Source organism: Chinchilla lanigera, unplaced genomic scaffold (assembly GCF_000276665.1).
Source record: "Chinchilla lanigera isolate Chin_1 unplaced genomic scaffold, ChiLan1.0 scaffold00048, whole genome shotgun sequence".
Lineage (NCBI taxonomy): Eukaryota > Metazoa > Chordata > Mammalia > Rodentia > Chinchillidae > Chinchilla > Chinchilla lanigera.
In genome coordinates, this window is record NW_004955449.1 from 3,982,441 (window position 1) to 4,000,610 (window position 18,170).

At 48.8% G+C, this 18,170-nt stretch overlaps 1 protein-coding gene across 1 annotated transcript in view; it reads right to left on the minus strand.

The window, feature by feature from the left end:
- Positions 1-18,170, minus strand: part of Gad1 (glutamate decarboxylase 1 (brain, 67kDa)) — a 37,845-nt gene that overhangs the window by 18,435 nt on the left and 1,240 nt on the right. The window contains exons 2-6 of the mRNA XM_005393242.2: positions 17,685-17,829; positions 14,369-14,431; positions 8,605-8,763; positions 6,495-6,737; positions 1,813-1,903 (exon numbers count right to left, since the gene is read on the minus strand). Coding sequence (XP_005393299.1) covers positions 1,813-1,903; positions 6,495-6,737; positions 8,605-8,763; positions 14,369-14,431; positions 17,685-17,766 — 638 coding nt within the window. The 5' untranslated portion in view covers positions 17,767-17,829. The remainder of the gene's footprint in view (positions 1-1,812; positions 1,904-6,494; positions 6,738-8,604; positions 8,764-14,368; positions 14,432-17,684; positions 17,830-18,170) is intronic.

The following is an 18,170-nucleotide window of genomic DNA, read 5'->3' on the forward strand; positions in this document are numbered from 1 at the left end:
AAAGGACTGATATTATGAACGCAGACAAAAAATGGAGAATCTGTGGATTATTAAAATTTTTATAAATGCTTCAAAGGGGTGAGTTCCTTTTATTTACCTTGAGATCGGCTTTATGTAATAGGAAGTTACAGCCGAGAAGTCTGCAGAATACACATTTAAAGATGTTTGGGAAAATCAGTGCCTGTGTTATTATGTGTCCTTGAGCCTTAATGAATATATACTTTTTACTCTGCTTTTCTCACTTATTTTATAAATTATTGAGTCCAAACAAACAAGGAAACTGTATTTTCTAATTTAAATTGTTCCTTAGTGTTAGTAGACAGAACAGTGAGGTATTAGTATCTTTTTTGAAGTTATAGTTAGGATATTATGGTGTTTGTGCTTGCTGATGTATGTATTTTTAATCCCACAAATCATAGTACAACAAAGATTGCAAATGCGAGCTTTCTGTTTGAGGAGATTATCAACTGATTGTATCTTTGACCTGAATTTCTCTCAGCCCTTTGACATCTCAGGGATCCAATGTGGACATCTGTGAAGTTACCCATGGCTGTGAGCAAAGAGCAGGAAAATTGTTTTCATTTTTTAATCAATTGAATTTTCTATGCCTTTTAGCCCTAAAGGCTTCACTTGTCACATTTACTTTTCAAGTTTTGTCAGCTTTCTTTTAAGTTAACAAATAATGCAAGAATCCTTAATTATTAAAAACTTTTTCTGAACTGTAGTTTTAGTATTTTGAGGCACAGCATAAGACACCTTTGGGACAGGTATAGATAATATTCAATCTTGAAATGTCCTTTTGGCTTCAAGGTTGGTCATAGTTTATCAAAGAAAAATAGAATACCTTGAACTTTAATAACTTGTATTCTGTCTTGACGTCACATGGAATTTCTCATTTTAAACAATACCACTCTTTCACCTAAATTCATTTTTCAGAATCTACTGAACCGTGATCTTTAAAAAGTGATTATAAGAAATTCTTGTAAGAAATTTGTTTCATTATTTCCCCCTGGATATTATGGTGTCAAATGTGGTATCACTGACTGGGTCTGTAGAGAAAGATCCTGGTGCAGCATTGCCATTAGAGCAGAGAGAAAAGACAGTAGTCACTAGTCTGTGATGACCCTCCGTCATCCTGTAACCCGTCCTGGGAGGGCACTTGTGGCAGAGGATGCATTGGGGTGACTGCAAGAAGGCTATGTAGGCAGTACTTGTACCCCAGGACCTTAGAGTCAGTTTTATGTAAGTTATAAGAATTTAGAAATAAATGAAGGCTTTGTCTACATAAATAAGTACAGGTGAAAATGTTAAATTCAGCAAAAATAATTAGCTACTTTGAAAGGACTGTATAATATATCAGCACCAGCTGAACATTGTTTTATAATTTTATAGTTATGCAATAAGTTGATAGAATTGACTTGTGGATTTATGGAAGCTCTAATTTTGGAGAAAATATGAGCTATGATGAGGGTAAATGTGCTTAGATGAGAAAAGAAACTAAGAACATACCCCAAATGTGACCTTTCTAGATATTTCTGTGAAAGAAATAGAATCTATTAACATGAAATTTCACACTAAATTTTGAAAGCTAGAGTTATTTTCTCATGAGCATACTCTTACTAAGTTGTAGTATTCAATCCCCAAAACAGTTTATAAAGTATCTACTATGAACAGAACTGTGAGAAAATTAGATTTTAAGAGAAAAAATGATAAAAGCAACTTTAATAAAACAGGAGAGTTAGAATTACTTTTAAAGCAACAAGCCACAGTCATACATCATGCTTGCTGATGCAAAAAGAATACGAGACTTACATATTGGTATTGGCAGTTGATGTCAGCCATTCTCCAGCTAAGCCAATGATATCTAGTCCGGTGGAAAGCTGGTTGAAAAATCGAGGGTGACCTAGAGAGGTAACAGGCAAGCATCAAGGTTAACCTGGGTTTTCAGGCTATCTTTAGAGCAAGTGCCTTGTCTTCCCAGATCACACTGATGAGGTCTCCATCCCAGTGGTCTAACAGAGCTACCCAGGAATACTGGAAAAGAAAGGGCAGGTCGACCCTTCCTATACCAACCACTAACTCTAATGATACCCCACAAACCCCTGTTTCTAAACCACCATGTTTTTGAGTTTTAAAAAATTGAGTATCATGAAACTAATCAAGCTTTCCAATATTTTATCTGTTGACTTCCAGATGAACTCTTCTGTGACATTTATTTTTTAATTACAAAAGAGAATGTGGTGTCCTGATTTTTTTCATAAGTGTTTTAATTTTTAACTCAATGTCCCAAGGGTTTTAATTCCAAAATCAAGCACTGCTGATGGAGAAGATGCTGTAGGGTTAGAGAGAGTTCTTAGCTCTATGGACCAAATTAAATTTAGGGAAAGAACTTGATTCTGATTCTGATGCTGAGGCCATTCCATCACTCTCTGGGTCTCTGTGACAAACATGATGTCAAGCTTTGGTGTGTTTTCTGGTCTACAGTTAGGTGCCCCATTAAACCAACTTGATTGGTCGGCTGACCTCACATATCCTCTGCGAAATGGGAAGACAGTCTTCAATTATTCATTGCATGGCTGGTGCAATAATTGTTATTGCTCTGCTACTTTAAAGTCCTGTGCAACCCATAGTGTGCTCTAACAGATTTTGTCCTCAGCAAACTCAGGCCTGTTGCCACGTTTTTGCCAACTTGGCATTCACTGAAAAACTCAACTCCACATCCGCAGGCTCAGCTCAGCTGTCATGAAGGAGTCAACACAATAGATTATCTAGGGATGTGTGACAGAGAACTTGTGTGCAAAAGATTTGCTGACTACTATGTTTCCAGAGGAAATTGCCTTTGCCTCTGAAATAACTGTGAGAAGGATAGTGTTAGAATGCTCCTAGTCTAAATCTCTTCCCTGAGAATGTCCATGCCTCACTAAATCAGAGGAGTTCTCATTCAGAACATCTGGACTATGATTTTTTTTTTTATACCAGGATATGCCAGTCGTTCAATATCAAGAATTTCCAATAAATAATACTAATTTTTAGAAAAACAATGAAAATCAAAAATAGTAAACAGTGTCCACATTGAGCCAGATTCCAGATGTTCATGTAGACTAGTTTAAATAGCTTAAATTATTTCATTTTACTCAACTTTTCTCAGTGCCAACAACCTATGAGATCATCAGCATAAAGAACTTTGTGGCAATTCATTAAAATATATGCAATACCCATTTGAAAAGTTTTTAATGGCAAATGTTTCTTTTAAGACAGGACTGAATCACAAATAAAAGCAATCGCACTTTATTTGAGAGGTAAAAGATGGAAAAAGAAATTCTGACAGAAAGTGAAATTGTCTCTCTTTCCTCCATTAAAATACAAAGCACACAGATTCCCCCCAAACCTTACTTTTACCAAATGGCTACAACTTATGTCCCCAAAATTCTTCTACTAGGATTTCTATCAGCTAACAAAACATCCTGGTTTAGATTTCAATTTCAAGTCTTTATATCCAATAAAAATCGGACACTAAGCATCAAATGGCTCAGTGTCAAGTAGGGGGAGAAAGAAAGCGTTGTCTTTTTAAGTAAATAATTTCAACATGTAAGTGGCAAGGGGGAAGAAGAGACGGAGGAGGAAATCTGTTGTCTAGAAAGATCTATCAACCGGCTGCAAAGTCAGGGACTTACCTGAATCCTGATTCAAATGAATTAAAATAAAGCAAAATGTTTATGACATGTATGAAGCAATTGGAAATTTGAATACTGAACATCAAGAAACTATACATTTTATGATTTTGCATATATGACAGTGATATTGTGTTTTTTTAAGAGTTCTTGAGGATGAAGAACATCTATGGGTGCAATGCTATTCGATGGGGGATTTGCTTCCATCTGATAGAGAACAGGAAGAGTGGGTGGAGATATATGTGAAACAAAGTTGACTGGAATTCACGATAGTTGAAGAGAGGTGTTTGTGGTACATGAGCTTCATGATACAACCCTATTTTTGCATAAATTAAAAAATTTCCATAATAAGTTAAAGAACAACTAAGGAAATTCAGCATATCTAGAAGTCACCCAAATAGCCACTGATTCTGAAGGCTGACTACTGTCTGTGTCAGTTTAGAGAAAAGTTGCATGCTCATTCTTTTTTGAAAAGAAGTCTTTTGTTAATTTGTTTATGAATTTCCAAATGCCTTCATCATTGGTTCACAGATTATATCCAGATTAGTATGTTGTTACCATTAAAAATCAATTCATTATTATATGTATATTCAAAGTATTGGAGATAAAAACCAGGAGGAATTATCAATGAGCTGCAGCCCTTTTTATTTTGAGACAAGGTCTTGCTAAATTGCCTAGGCAGGACTCAAACTTGCAATCCTGCCTCAGCTTCCCTCAGCATTGGGATTACCAGCATGTACCACTACACCCAATTTATCAGTGTTTTAAAAAAATTTCCACTGTGTGTAGCCACCTGAAGGGGTTATCCTATTGTTCTTGTATCTATATTCAAATTATAAAACATCAACCAGGAGCTTCGTTTTGATGTAGCAGCAACTGTCTAATGTAATCAGGGCCAACACCTGACCTGCAGCAGAAATGTTCCTTGGAAGATTATGAACCCTGGGTAAGTACAAATATCTGCTCCCATAACTGCTCTAAATAATAGAAATGGATGGCTACAGAATAAATACCTAAGTGGGTTCATACACTGAAATTATGACATGCCTTCTCTGACGATGAAATGCTTCTGTTTGGAGATGATAGGAGACGCTATTATAACAAAATCATGCATTTTTCTTTGAGGGATACCATCATTCTGAGCTTTAGTGATAAAAACATATGGCCTCCATCTCTTTGAGAAAGTATATGTAGAGCAAATAGACACTGGACTAAAAAATGCTCAAGGTCAGTCTGGACTATATAGTGAGACCCTATCTCAAAAAAAACAAACAAACAAACAAACAAAAGAACAACAAAAAAACACCCAGAAAAATAGAAACAGAAAAAAACCCAAATAATCAAAACAGATAGACTTAGTACATACAACAGTCTGGTCCATCCAGCTGTTATTTAACAAAGCTACACTTACTCTGGTGGTGTTGACAGACCTCTAAAGCTATTTGGGATTACTTATTTTAAAAAGCTTCTTTGACAAGCCTCATTATCTCATTAAAACAATTTGTTTTTGACATACAGCAGCCTTAATCAGCTTAATCTCCACCGGTTTTGAGCTTCAATCTGTCTTCTCATGAGTAAGAAAATAAACGAGAGGGGAACTAAAGGAGGAGAGAGAAAGAAGTAAAAAGAACAAGAGACTGCCGGTCATGCGGCCTTAGGGTTCCCCCTGTGGTGGTGACTATGTCAAGGATTGCCACTTCCTGAAGACCTGTTTATCCAAGAGCTCAGGAAAGCCAGCTGCGTGTGGAGGAAGAGTTACAGGGAGAAGAAACCCCTGCTTCACTCCTGTGCTAAGAAATAGCTCAGACAGAGGCCACAAAAGTGCTTGAGCTTGGAGCCCTTGGAATGTAACCGCTTTGGCCAGGACTGCTGATTAGAGAGGACTCATGCAACAACTCCTGCAAAGGGAGGCAAGAGGACAACCTCAGGATCTCCCAGTTGGAAATAGATTTGGTGACTCAGAGCGTCCAAACTCTAGAAGTTGGAATAAAATCTGATGGGTGTGTGTGTGTGTGTGTGTGTGTGTGTGTGTGTGTGTGTGATAGACAGACAGCCAAAAAGGAGATGTTATGGGTTGAACTGTAACCCTCAAAATGATACGTTCAAGTCCTAATCCCTTGTTCCTGTAAATGTGACCTTCCTTGGAAATAAGGTCTTTGCCAATGCAATCAACTTAAGATGAGGTCACGCTGGATTAAGGAGTGCCCTTTTCCGAAGACTGGTGTCCTTTTAAGAAGAGGAACACTGGGACACACACGCACAGGGAGAAGGCCATGTGAAAGTGAAGGCAGAGACAGAGTAACACGTCTACAAGCCAAAGAGTGCCCACAACCAACAGAGGCTGGAGGAAGCAAGAATGGATTCTCTCCAACAACCTTCGACAACAGCGTGGCTCAGCCAGCACCTTGATTCTGAACTTCTGTCCCCAAGAACTGTGAGAAAACAAGTTTCTATTGTTTCAAGTCACTCAGATGGTGATAACTTGTAATGACAGGCCTAGGAAACTACTACGGAGAGGAAGGGAAGTGGGCCTAATTCTTCACAGAGTCAGTGACAGGCAAGATCAGGTAGGTGAAACAGGCATGAAAATGGGGAAATGGAGTGGGGAAAAGAAGTAGGGAAGTGGCCAGGCAAGGTGGTGCACGCCTGTGATCCCAGCACTCGGGAAGCTGAGGCAAGAGGGTTGCTGTGATCCCTGAGCATTTTGCTGCCTCCCTTCCCCAGGCTGTATTTCTCCTCCAGTGTCAGTCTGCCAGCCTCACAGCTGGCCAGTGTGAGATGAGGGTGAGGCCGCGTCTGCACGTCCTCCTGACTCACCCTTACCTGTCCGCACCCCGTACTTCAAGGTGTCTCTGCAGTCAACCAGAATCTGCTCCAGGGACTCGGGGTGGTCAGAGAGCTCCAAGTTAAAACCCTCCATGCCTTCCAGCAACTGGTGTGGGTGGTGGAAATCCAGCACCTTGGTGGAGCGATCAAACGTCTTGCGGATGTAATTGAGGAGTATGTCCACCACTTCCAGTAGGAACTGCACAGTTTGCTCCTCCCCATTCTTAGCTGGAAGCAGATCTGAGGGGAGAAAGCCAATGAATAGTTATCACCTGCCTCATACCCAGAGTTATCAGTCATGATATCCGGACAGGCCTAATCATACCCCAGGACATGTATGTGCACTGTCAGTCTAGTGTACCATGACCCCAGAAAAATGCACATACAAAGACAAAAGATATGGTAAGTGTGTAAATTAAAAAATATAGAGTAAAAGACAGAATGCCATTAATCCCCCTCAAAATACTCCCTCTTGTCAAACACATTTGTCCCATTGTTCTTGTCCCTTCCTGAAGCATTTCTTGAAGTCCTCTTTCATGAGTGTCTCTAGTTGCTCTGTTGCAGCTGCCTAGATGTCCTGAATTGGTTCAAAATGTTTACCTTCCATAGCCATTCTGACTTTGAGGAAGAGCCAGAAACTGCAGGGTGCCAGATCCAGGTGATAATATGGATGAGAGTAACGTTTTTAGGAGCTCACCTTTCCAGTGGATAACAACCTTCGACAACAGCGTGGCTGTTGGTGATAATCAGTGGCACTCGTTGTATGTTTTAATCTCATAAAGACAGGAAAGAGGAGCTCCAGAACTGCTTCAGAAAGTATCAAGAATGATACATGTGTTCAAAGTAAGGGGGAGGTATATAAAGGGAGATTTACGACAATGTGAATTTTACTATAATACATTAAAAAATGTAAACACTGCACATTTCAATTGCACCTTGTATGCACATTCAGAGATGTTTCACATATGGTTTCTGGGGGTTCACATACTTTCAGACAGTCAGTGTGGTCATACATGGAATTGACTGCTCTGTAGAGCCATGACAACCTGCTACTGCAGTTGTCTGTGGCGGGCTGACTGGATCCTTGGAGGAATGTGACAGAAGGCACTTCCATCAGGCTGTTCTGGAACCAAGTGCCCCTGTACATCTGATTTGGGTTAATGATATGCTTTATCTGTTGATGGCAGAGGGTAAAGCTTCTGGTAGAGCCTGAGGTCTCTCCTAAAGAGGGTGGTTCTTCATGGTGTCCTTAGATAGCAAAGCAGAAGTGGATGAGAATGGGAAGGGAGGCTCAGGGGCACCCCTGGCCTGTCATGTGACCTCACTGTTTAGCACCTGGATTTGAGATATCTGATATTGATTTGGGGCGCTAGGCTCTGCAACACAAAGTTAGGTGGAGGGGCGTGGGGTGGTGGGTGGGGGAGCTACTCAAGGATGTAAGTTGTGGGGGATTCTAATGGAAGTTGACAGCCAGCGCTCAAAAGCAGGTTGTCTGACTGAATGTGGAACTCTGTGTCACTCTCAGATCATCTTGGAGGTTTTAATGGAGTCTTGTTCAGTGTCCTTTTCTGGCTTCTGTGGCTTTCTGGGGAGATAACCCAATGGGACAGAGGTGGGCCTGCCTTTGAGCTGCTCAGGAGAGACTGGTAAACACCTTTTGAGACCAGCATTGTTCAGGCAGCAGGAACTCGCAAAAGATCTCCAGAGGGAGAAAGAGTTTCAGGACTGTCCTTGGTTATGTGAGGATCAGCTGTACAGCTTCCCACAGTATGATTTATTGGGGGGGATATAGTGATCTTGGAGGATAAATATTAAGGAAATAACTAGATTTTCTTTGGATTCTGAATCACTCTGAATCCTTGCTTGTCCCTACGAGTGTCTTTAGAGGGTGCTTCATTGATTTATTTCATCTACTTTCCAAAATGATGGAGACCTGAAAGTAGGAAGGAGGGAATGTTATTTTCCGATGTCAAGAGAGCAATTTCATGAAAGTTCACAGAGAGTAATGACATTTCTTGGTTTTAAAAAAATTTCAGGAAAATGTCAAGACACTCAAATAAGGAACCCACTGACTAGCAGTAGGGCCAGGGGCTGGGGGTGGTACCACCTCGAGCAAACAGGTTAGAGAAGTCCGTCTCCGTGCGCCGGAAGTGGGTATCGCGGTCGCTGTTTTCACAGGAAAGCAGATTCTTGGAAGACTGTCTCTCTTTGAAGGCACTCACAAGCCGGCTCTTTTCTTCCAGGCTGTTGGTCCTCTGCAAGAAGCCTAAGGCACAAGAAGGTGGGTCAGGGGCTGGGGACCACCCAGCCACCCAGGACCAACTGCTGGACCAGGTCCAAGCTGGGCTTTTGCTCCTGCTGAGAAGCTGAGCGAGGAGCTGTTTTTTATAGAGTGGCTCTGGCACTGCTCCCCTACAGGCGGGGAAGGGGCAATGCCAAGTGCCATCACTGGCACAGACCCAGTCATGCAAGATGGAAAAATGTAAGCGAGGCTCAGTCTCCACTCTGAACATGACAGTGAACTCAGAATTAAGTCAACTGGACAGCTTCCACTCCAGTAACCAGCCTGAGGATGGGGTTTTGAAGAAAGGAACCCAATCAGAGAAGATGCTGCCACCACGGGGCTTATTGGCTATGCAGTCAGAGGGAGGAGGGGGAGGCCAGTGGAGGCAGGAGGGAAAGGACTAGCAGGGGAGGGAAGGGGGATAAAAGAGGGAGGAGGGCGAGGACCACCAGCAGGAGGAAGGAAGAAGACAACAGAGGGAAGAGGGAGGAGGTCCTGTGGGTTAGAGAAGATGCTTCTCTCTGGCACCAGGCAACCCTCAGCGCTTGAACCGAAGTGTAATTGTTCTGACCCAGTCTTGCAATGCAAGAGTGCTGTGCTGCCCCCTCTATATTAATAAAGGCATTAGGGAAAAAGACAAGAAAGCTTAAGATCTTACGGGCCTTGGCATTTAATTCTACACATATTTATTGATCATTTGTTGTGAAAAAGCAGTTTGCTATATGCACTTGGGATGGAGACAGATAAAGAAAAGTGAGACAGACCTGCTACCCTCCAGGAGCTTATAGTCTAGCTGATGGCGCCCAGTGCTGTAATAAAACATCAGGATGGGGATGCAGCTGAGTGATAGAGTGCTTGCCCTGGTGGTGGTGGTGGAGATGGGTAGAAACTAAGCAAACTGTGAGTCTAGGGTGGAGTTACCAGCACCTCATCTCTTCCTTGCAGTGATGGTGAACCTTTTAGAGACTGCGTGTCCAAACTGTAACCCAAAACCCACTTATTTATCACTAAGTGTCAACACTGTGATTAAACCTGAATATCTGATGCCTGGCTGCTAGGGGAACTTGACTGGCATGCCCACAGACAGGGCCCTGCATGCCCACTGCACTCATGCCATAGGCTTGCCACCACTGCCTAGAGGGAGCAGAATCTCTCGCACTCCCAATGAGCAGTGCAAGCAACACCAGCAGTAAAAGGGAAGCAGGGTTGAGCCCAAGGGCCGGAGAATGCGCCAACTTGGAGCACACCCTCCTCCCCTCCAGGGTCCCCGGCCTGCAAACCCACTCTTTCCCTGGTGTCTCCTCCTCCAGCACTGTCTTAGCCTTAGCCCATATGCAACACACAGAGAAGAGGAAGAAAGTGCTAAGCTTCTTGATGACCGCAAAGCTGTCTTTGTAGATACCAAGATCCTTGGGGAATCACAGACGTCACAAGACAGGCTTGGAAGAAAGTCCCAGGAGGGGCAGAGAAAAGTTAATCTGTGAATTCAATGGCGATGAGTGGAAGAGGGATGCAAGAAGAAGGCTGTGGTGATTAGAATCCTCCCACACAGGAGCCAGGGTCTATTTTTGGAGGGAAGAATAGGAAGACAAAAGCACAAGCCTCTTGCTGTTCCCAGCACCTTTTAAACTTATCACGAAAGCCCCAAAGAACATGGAAAGAGGGAGATACACTGTAATAGAGCTGCGTACTTGAATATGAAGATTGGAGTGCATCCTTTCTCTCCCTTCTATTTTCTTCTTCCTTCAAATCCCCAGCATCTAGAACCAGGAGCCAGCACTCATTTGCCAGAGGGAGGCAGGATCACCTGGTTCCTCTTGCTTCAGAACAGAGACTGTGCAATGTGCCAGGCCAGAAAGACCAAATCTGTGTGGCCCAGTGGGGGTGAAGTCCTGCTCAGCTGAATCTCCACTCTGCAATCTCAGACCTGGTTGGGCATCTGACCCTTCCTGGGAAAAATCTTAAGTCTTTCTGGCCTTGAAACCCATTTAGAGACCATAAGGCTTTGGCTGTTGCCTCCAAAGGAGGTTTTCACACAAGCTTGCCTGGAGAGGTCCTGATGGGGTTGAGAAATGACAATGATGACACAACTGTAAACCCACTCCCCATTCCAGGACCACATTTCCTGTAGTGCATGAGAAATCACAATTTTCTCTTACATTGCATTATAATTTGTGCTAATGTAAATTTTTCGTGCAGACTGCCCTTCTTTTCACTTTGTTTAGGAAGGTGTCAGTTTCCTAAAATATTGGGATCCTCAAAAAAGATAAACAACCCAGGCCTCTTTTGGTCCAAGAAGCCTTAGAAAGAACTGTCTGCTTCTCCAAGGATGACAACAAGGTGAAAGGTGATTTGAGGTTGGTGCTTTGACAATATCCCTAGCTAGCAATGCGGTCCTGGGAGCAGGGATCCCCAAGACTGGGGCAGGCTGAACTTATTCTTACTCTGCACTCAGCTTTAAGGACCTAGTTTCAGCCTATGGGTAACTGTCACAAAGCTCTACATTCTGAAGGCAAAGAGAAAAGTCAAGGAGTGCTTGGTCAGGTTGTAGCAAAGGGCAGAAGTGTCCTCTTGGGTGGGGATCCTGCTACTGGAGCCTCACCGCTGCTCCCCAGCTCAAAGAGCTGGGGGGCCCAGTAAGCTGTGTGGACCCGGCTAAGGCTAGGTGTTTCCAAGTGGGGTGCAGGGCCGTGCATGGCATCAGGATGCATGGCCAGTGGGATACATAGGGGTAGAAGCCCTGCACATTTTCTGCTCACCAAGCTGTGGCATGAAACCACTTCTGCTCAGAGGAAGGGGCTTTTTCTGAAGTTTATGGGCTAGCACATTGCCAGATCTCCCTCCACTTTTTTTTTTTCCCAAGAGAAAGGAGAAATATTGAGTTCTCTATTTTTAGAAGTTCGCAACTAATACAAAATTAAACACCCTGCGTGGACTAGGTAAAGTAGCTCAGGGCTACACCAGGCACAAAGTTTGGGACTCAGCAGAGATAAGTGATGGAAACCCAAGGACACACTGGGGAGTTAGCAGAGCCCAGACCAGAACTTAGGGATCCAAGACTTATTCTATTTAGGTCATGTCACCATGCCGGCAGCCACCCTCTGGCTGTTGGCAAAATCTCTGAGTTTCTTCTGATTACTCTCTCAGGGGAATTCTGCCTCAGAGCTAAGGGGATCACTAGTGGCACCTAGGGCTTTCGTGTGGCTTCATTCTCTGGCTTAAAGGGGAAGGAGGGTGAGAGGCTGGGTGAGGGCTGAATCTTGACAAGGCACTAAGGATGGCAGGGATGTGACCCAGGGCAGGTGTTTGGACATGGAGGGCGTTCCTCTGCTGTCTTAGGGTGACAGTTCAACCTTGATGGTGGCAGGCTTAAAAGGTGCATGTACCTTTTAAGGTGATGTACCTCACCTTAAAAGGTGCATGTACCTCCGGGATGAAGGCACTGTGGCCTATGGGAGTGGGAGGGTACCGTGGAGCCAGGTCCAAAACTAGAGACTGCCCTGTGTTTCCACCCGATTAAAATGCAAAGCCAGGGGCTGGGGATTTAGCTCAGCGGCAAAGCGCCTGCCTGGCAAGCGCAAGGTCGTGAGTTCGGTTCCTGGTACCGGAGAAAAACCAAAAAAAAAAAAAAAAAAAAAAAAAAAAATGCAAAGCCAGAGATGGCCCAAAGCAAGGGAAATAAATCCTGTTGGTGATGTGTTTTCTTCCACAGTGAAACCGGATGGGAAGCCTTCTGGTGAGGGGCCCCAAACACACAGCTGGTTAGCAGAAGTTAATTTCACCTCCGCAGATTACCCTGTTCTCTCCTCCCTCCTATCATTTAGGTTTCAGCTCCCCCAAATTAACGTGGTGGGGGGGGTGTGAGGGGAGAGAGAAACAGGGAACAAACTCTGAGGACGGCAGCTCCCAAATGCCCAAGAACGCTCCTCATGGCACTGGCTGGCAGCAGCGGAAGGGACAGTCATCACTAAGGCCCGTTATTCCCAGACCCAGCTAAGCTTAACTCTGTTCTGCCCCTTTACCCTTTCAGGACCTCGGATATGTCCCCAGGAAGGGGCCTTAGTCCTTTCCTCCCGCAGACCCAGAGCGCTAGCATCCTAGCGGCAGAGGGCAGCAGCGGGAGGCGGGATGGGGGTGATGGGGTGGCCTAGGACCCCGGGGAAGGCGGCCTTCACCCCAAGCCTGCCCCTACCATTCCTCGGCCGCGGCGGACGTCCCGGAGCGTTCGGTTCTGCTTGCCCGGCTGCATGACAACGACGGCTGCAGGAGGCGAGCGCTGGCCGCCGAAGGGCCTGGCGGGAACCGGGCCATTAAGCCCGAATGGCGGCGGAAGGGGGTTGGGTGGGGTGGGAGGGGGCGATTAAGAGAACAAAGCTCTGGCTCGGCGGCCTGTCCTCGCCCGCCTGCCTCGCGTGCTGGGGGGGCTGAACCCTGGCAGCCCCGTGGCGGGGCGGGGCGGGGCTTTTAGTCTTGCCCTGAACGCTCGGCCCCAGGATGTAGGGGCCAGGGCCGCAGAAGCGCAAGGAGCGCGTGGCGCGGCCGAGCGAGGAGGTCGGCGGCTCCCCGAAGCCGCTAAGTGACCCACTCTGCTGCCCGCGGAGCCCGGGGCGCTCGGGGCTGGCCAACCTCGCCGTCTCCAGCGCGCGGCGGCTGACCGATGGCTCTTTAATAAGCCCCTCGTTAATCTTCCCCCGCCTCCCCTCCCCTCGCCCGGGGACACCCGTAATTTTTAGACCGATAAGGCCTGAGAATTTTAGACGGTGAAATGTAGCAAGGAAAGCCAGTCCTCATTGTTCAGTTGGAGCCCGTCAGCTGTATCCGTTTGAGCAAATCTCTTTTTTTCCCCCCCCTTAAAAAATTACGTGCCTTGGGCGTTTTCATTTAGACCCTCAGGTCTCCAGGGAGCAGAGACCAGTTCTTTTTCCTCTTCAGCAGATCCTGCCAGAAAACCCACTGCTCCCCGCTCCCCGGGCCCGCTCCCGTCGCCCGATCCCTTTCCTTCACTTCCTGGCCTTTAAGGCAAAGACCCGCAAACCCGCTGGCCTGCGCGGCAGGCACCTCCCCTAGGCAGGCCACCGAGGTCTGCAGGCAACCCATTCCTACGGCCTCGCGGGCTCCAAAGAACGAAATCCAAATCCCTTATGACATTTCGGGCAAAACCCTTGGGTGGAGGAGGCCGCTTCCAATGCGCCCAGACCCGGAGAAGGTGGACAGTGAGGGTGGGCGCCGCTGAAGGGCAGGAGTACTTCTCAGCCACAGCCTTAGTACCGCGCCCTTGCTCTGCTCTCCTGCACAGCCAGGGCGGGTCACCTTTTCGGGGCTCCTGGGCGGAGTGCACAGGTCCGAGCGGCCCGGCGCGGGGCTGCCGCCTGGGGGCGCTGGGTTCCCGTTTGACCCTGCAGGAGAGGGTCCTTAAACCGTGTCAGAGGCGGGCGCAAGAGCGCCCGGCCCTCGAAAGGTGCGTCTCTGCTGGGCGTCCGCACTATACACTACAAAACCAGGCCCAAGGGCCCGGCCCCCAACGCCACCTCCCCTCTTTCAAGGCGCCGCGCCGCGCCCCGGGCCCCCATCTGGCCCTTTCACTTACCGCAGATCTTCAGCCCCAGTTTTCTAGTGCATCCGTGGGCCACACCGCACCAGGTGTCATAGGCTAGAGGGACAGAGAGGAGACAAGGGGCGGTTAGGGAGGTCAGGACCGTGCGAAGCTGGCCTGAGGGTAAGAGTTTTCGCCAGCGAGGGGGAGGTCTTGGATGCACCTCATTTAAAGCTCTTTCCCAAAAGGACGCGGGAGCCCAGTCCATGGGCCTGCAGGCAGCCTCGTGCCCTCGGCCCCCGCCACACTCTTTCCTGCTCCCAGCTCCGAGTCTCTGAAAGGCCCCCGCTTGCCGCCTCCAGACACCGTCCAGGTGGGGAGAAGGCGCAACCCACGAGGGAAGGGCCAGACCCTGCCACTCAAGTCCCCCCAGCGCCCCCAGGCCAGGTCCCGCGTCCTCGGCCCCGCAGGCTCAAAGGGCGCCCACACCAGCATGGAAAGGGAACACAGAGGCATCTGGGACCGAGACGTCTTCTAATTTCTTGGCGGGTCTCCAGGCGAGTGGCAGCTTAAAATAAACTGGCATGAAATGGGGTCGCGGAAGAGTTCAGGAATTAATTGGGTGAAAAATAGTATTTGACTAGATGATCGGACGCGCATGGTTGCTCCTCAGTCCGACTGGGGAGTCGGGAAGACAATAGTGCACCTCACGTCCTCATCCCTGGCCCCTCTTCTCAACCTGACCCTCATTAACCCTTCTCGGGGACATTTCGGGTCTGGAGCAACGGAATCAGGCAGCTTTTCTCTGGGTCTGAGCCGCAGACCGAGGGCTGCCGGGGTTTCCTGCTTCACCAGGCGGTGCTCCAGCGCCTCTGGGTTTACCTGCCCGCCCGGGCAACTTCCAGTACCGAGGGCGAAAGGCAGCCCTGAGTCCTTGAAGCCCGCGTGCAGGCTGGTGTGCCCGGCCCAGCGTGAACCCCCTTCAGATCCCTCAAAGCAAAGCAAGGCGCCTCCGATATCCCATCCCCCACCCACCCCAGCGGAGCCTCCAGCCGCGCGCGAGTGTTGGCGGCGATAAGCAGAGAGACATCCATTAAACCCGAGGCTCAACAGAGCCCCCGCGGGGAGAAGAAACGGCCTGATATCGCCGAGACATGTCACAGATGGACGTCCACTGACGGACAAGAAATCATCTGGAATGCAAAACCCTAGTAATAATAATACGTGGTGCATAAAGCGTTATTTCTACCCAATAGAGTGCTTTCACTTTGAACACCATCTCATACAATCCTTAAAACTACCCAGGGAAACGGACTGGAGATTGCTGATGTAAGACTTCATCAGACAAAGTACAACACTGCTTCAGAGAGGTTAAGCCAGCTCTCCAAGGTCACTCAGCGGGAGCCTGAAGCTCTGACCCTTTACCTTGCAATACTGGGGGCTACACTGAGAGAAAGGGAGAGGGAGGTGAGAAGCTCCTTTGCTATTGCAGGAGCCGTTATTTCTGAGGGCAAGGGAAGCTCCATGCCCCGGCTAGGGTTGCTGGAGCAAGAAGGTGAATTTGTGCAGGCGGAGCAAGGAAAGAGAGCCTGAGAGACCTTGAAGGGGCAGAGAAATAAAGCCAGCTGGGCGCGCGAGGGTGGGTTTGCAAGGTGTGAGGGGCGACGTGGACAGCGCGAGCGTAGTGCGCGCGCACCCTGTGGCGCCGACCCCGCCGCTGACTGCCGAGGGAGGGTACTTCCATTACAGCGCCGTTTGCTCTTCCCCGGCGGGTCCTCGGTTCTCTGGCGTCCACCTCATGGCTTTGGGGCGTGCCAGGCCCCGTGTGGACTCGGGCCATCGCTTCTGCTGGGACTCGCACCTGGGGCTGCGCATTCGCGCATTCAGACGATGCCCCGGGAAAGAGCGGCGCGGGGGCTATTTGGGGGTGGGGGCAAATCCCCCCCAGACTCACGGGACAGAAAAAAATGGTGGCAGTGGTGGAGGATGAGAATCAGAAATCTATCCGGAGGCCAAAGCTACAAACAAAAGGCGCGCAGGCCTCGCGCTCCTCCCGCCCCGCTCGGGCCGGCTCCGCCGCCCGCCGGCTCACGTGCCACCAGGGCTGGCTCCTCTCCCGCGCCCCTCTTTGTTGTGTGGTAACTGTAGCCCGCCAAGGTGGTGACCAGGGAGCCGCATAGGGAACCTAAATGGGGCCTGAGGACTGGAGACGAGGCCTTCTGCCCAGGCGCTGGCGGCCAAGGGCTGAGAGGGGCTTTCTCAGTGACCCCTCCCTGCCTTCTCCGATGAGGACAATTATTCAGTCAAGCTCATCGACAGGGCCATAAAAGAGCAGCAATAAGCACTCCTCCTAACCGCACTGTCCTCCCTAAGTCTTTCCTGAACAGAAATTCTGGGGCGTTTACTATCTGGATTTATTTGGGGTGGGACGGACTGAGGGGACAATTGTCCCTAACGTGGGAGAAAAATTCCCGCCTCACAGCCCTACAGAGAGATAAAAAAATCTGTCCGAATTAAAAACAGATTCTGCAAACGGTCAAAGAGGGAGCACAGCTAAGGATGAAGAGGCACAAGTCCCCCCCGCCCTTTTATCTGGTCCCCTTTCTCCCCTCCGGGACTTGTCACCTGCTGACAGGTCTCTCGCTGGGAGAGAGAAGAGGGGTGTTCGCTCCTCCCGCCCCGGCAAGCCTTTCTGCCTTCTCCAGCTCCCTCTCTCTTGCCGCTCAGGCTGGTGCCCGATCCCCCCACCCCGCCGTCTTTTTGTCTGTGAGATGTAATTAACTGTATGAAATGTCGAGGTTCCGTCTCAAACCGTTTTTTATGCACCTTTCCCGCCCCGGGCTTCTCCCTCCCTCGTCAACAGCTCGACGCAAATTTGGAGCAATTAGAGACCCCGAGTTTTCTAAAAGCTGCAATTAACGTCGAAATTTCCGCTGATTATAGACTTTGAGCACAGTGCAGAGGGAAAGGAGGAGGAAGTCAGATCTTAGCTCAACGAAAGACAGAGACAGAAAACTCAATTCTCTCTGGGACTCTCGGCTCCTCACTGCCCCCGGCTCTGACCCCTGTCGTCCCGTCAAGCGGAGAAACCACGCACAGAGTAACAACAACGCCCCTACTCTGCCGCGAAAACCCCACCATCGCCGCCACCCGGACCCTGGTGGTCTTCGCCCCTCGGTCCCCTCGGAGTAACCTAGCGTCCCCGACAGCCAAATGACCTCTGGCGGGAACCTGGGTCAGGGCCCCATTCGTTTCCCAGCCTCCACTGTCTCCGCTTTCCCCTTTCTCTTTCCGCCAGCGCAGCTCCTGACGCCCCAGCGCCCCCACCTTCCCCGCAGCCCTTTTGGTAGGAAACTGGGGCAGGACCTACTTGTGGGGCGCAGGTTAGTGGTATTGGGATCTGCTCCCGTGTTCGAGGAGGTTGCGGACGAAGAAGGGGTCGAAGACGCCATCAGCCTGGTCGTCCCGGGGCCTCTGCTCTCCGGGGTCCTCGGCCAGTCGGGCGCAGGAATAGGCTGCAAAGAGAAGCGAGAGCTGTGCGGGGCGGGCTTCCGGGGTCCTGGCACGGGTGGCGACTGGGCAGTGGGGGGCGCAGACGCTCCGCTCGAAGTCTGGGCGGCGCGGGAGGGAGACCGGGGAGGAAGGGCAGCGAGCTGGCTGGGTCGCGGTGCGCGCTTGGGGGGACGTGCGCCCTAGCTCCGGGACTCCGGCGCAGGCAACGTAGCCCTGGGCGGCTCTCCAGTCTGGCGACATATGGGGGTGGAGACCTGGAGCGTGCAGCTCTGAGACGAGGGAGGCTCCAGGCCAGTGCAGGACGCAGAGATGTGGGAGACTGGGCTAGCGGCGCAAGGGAGCG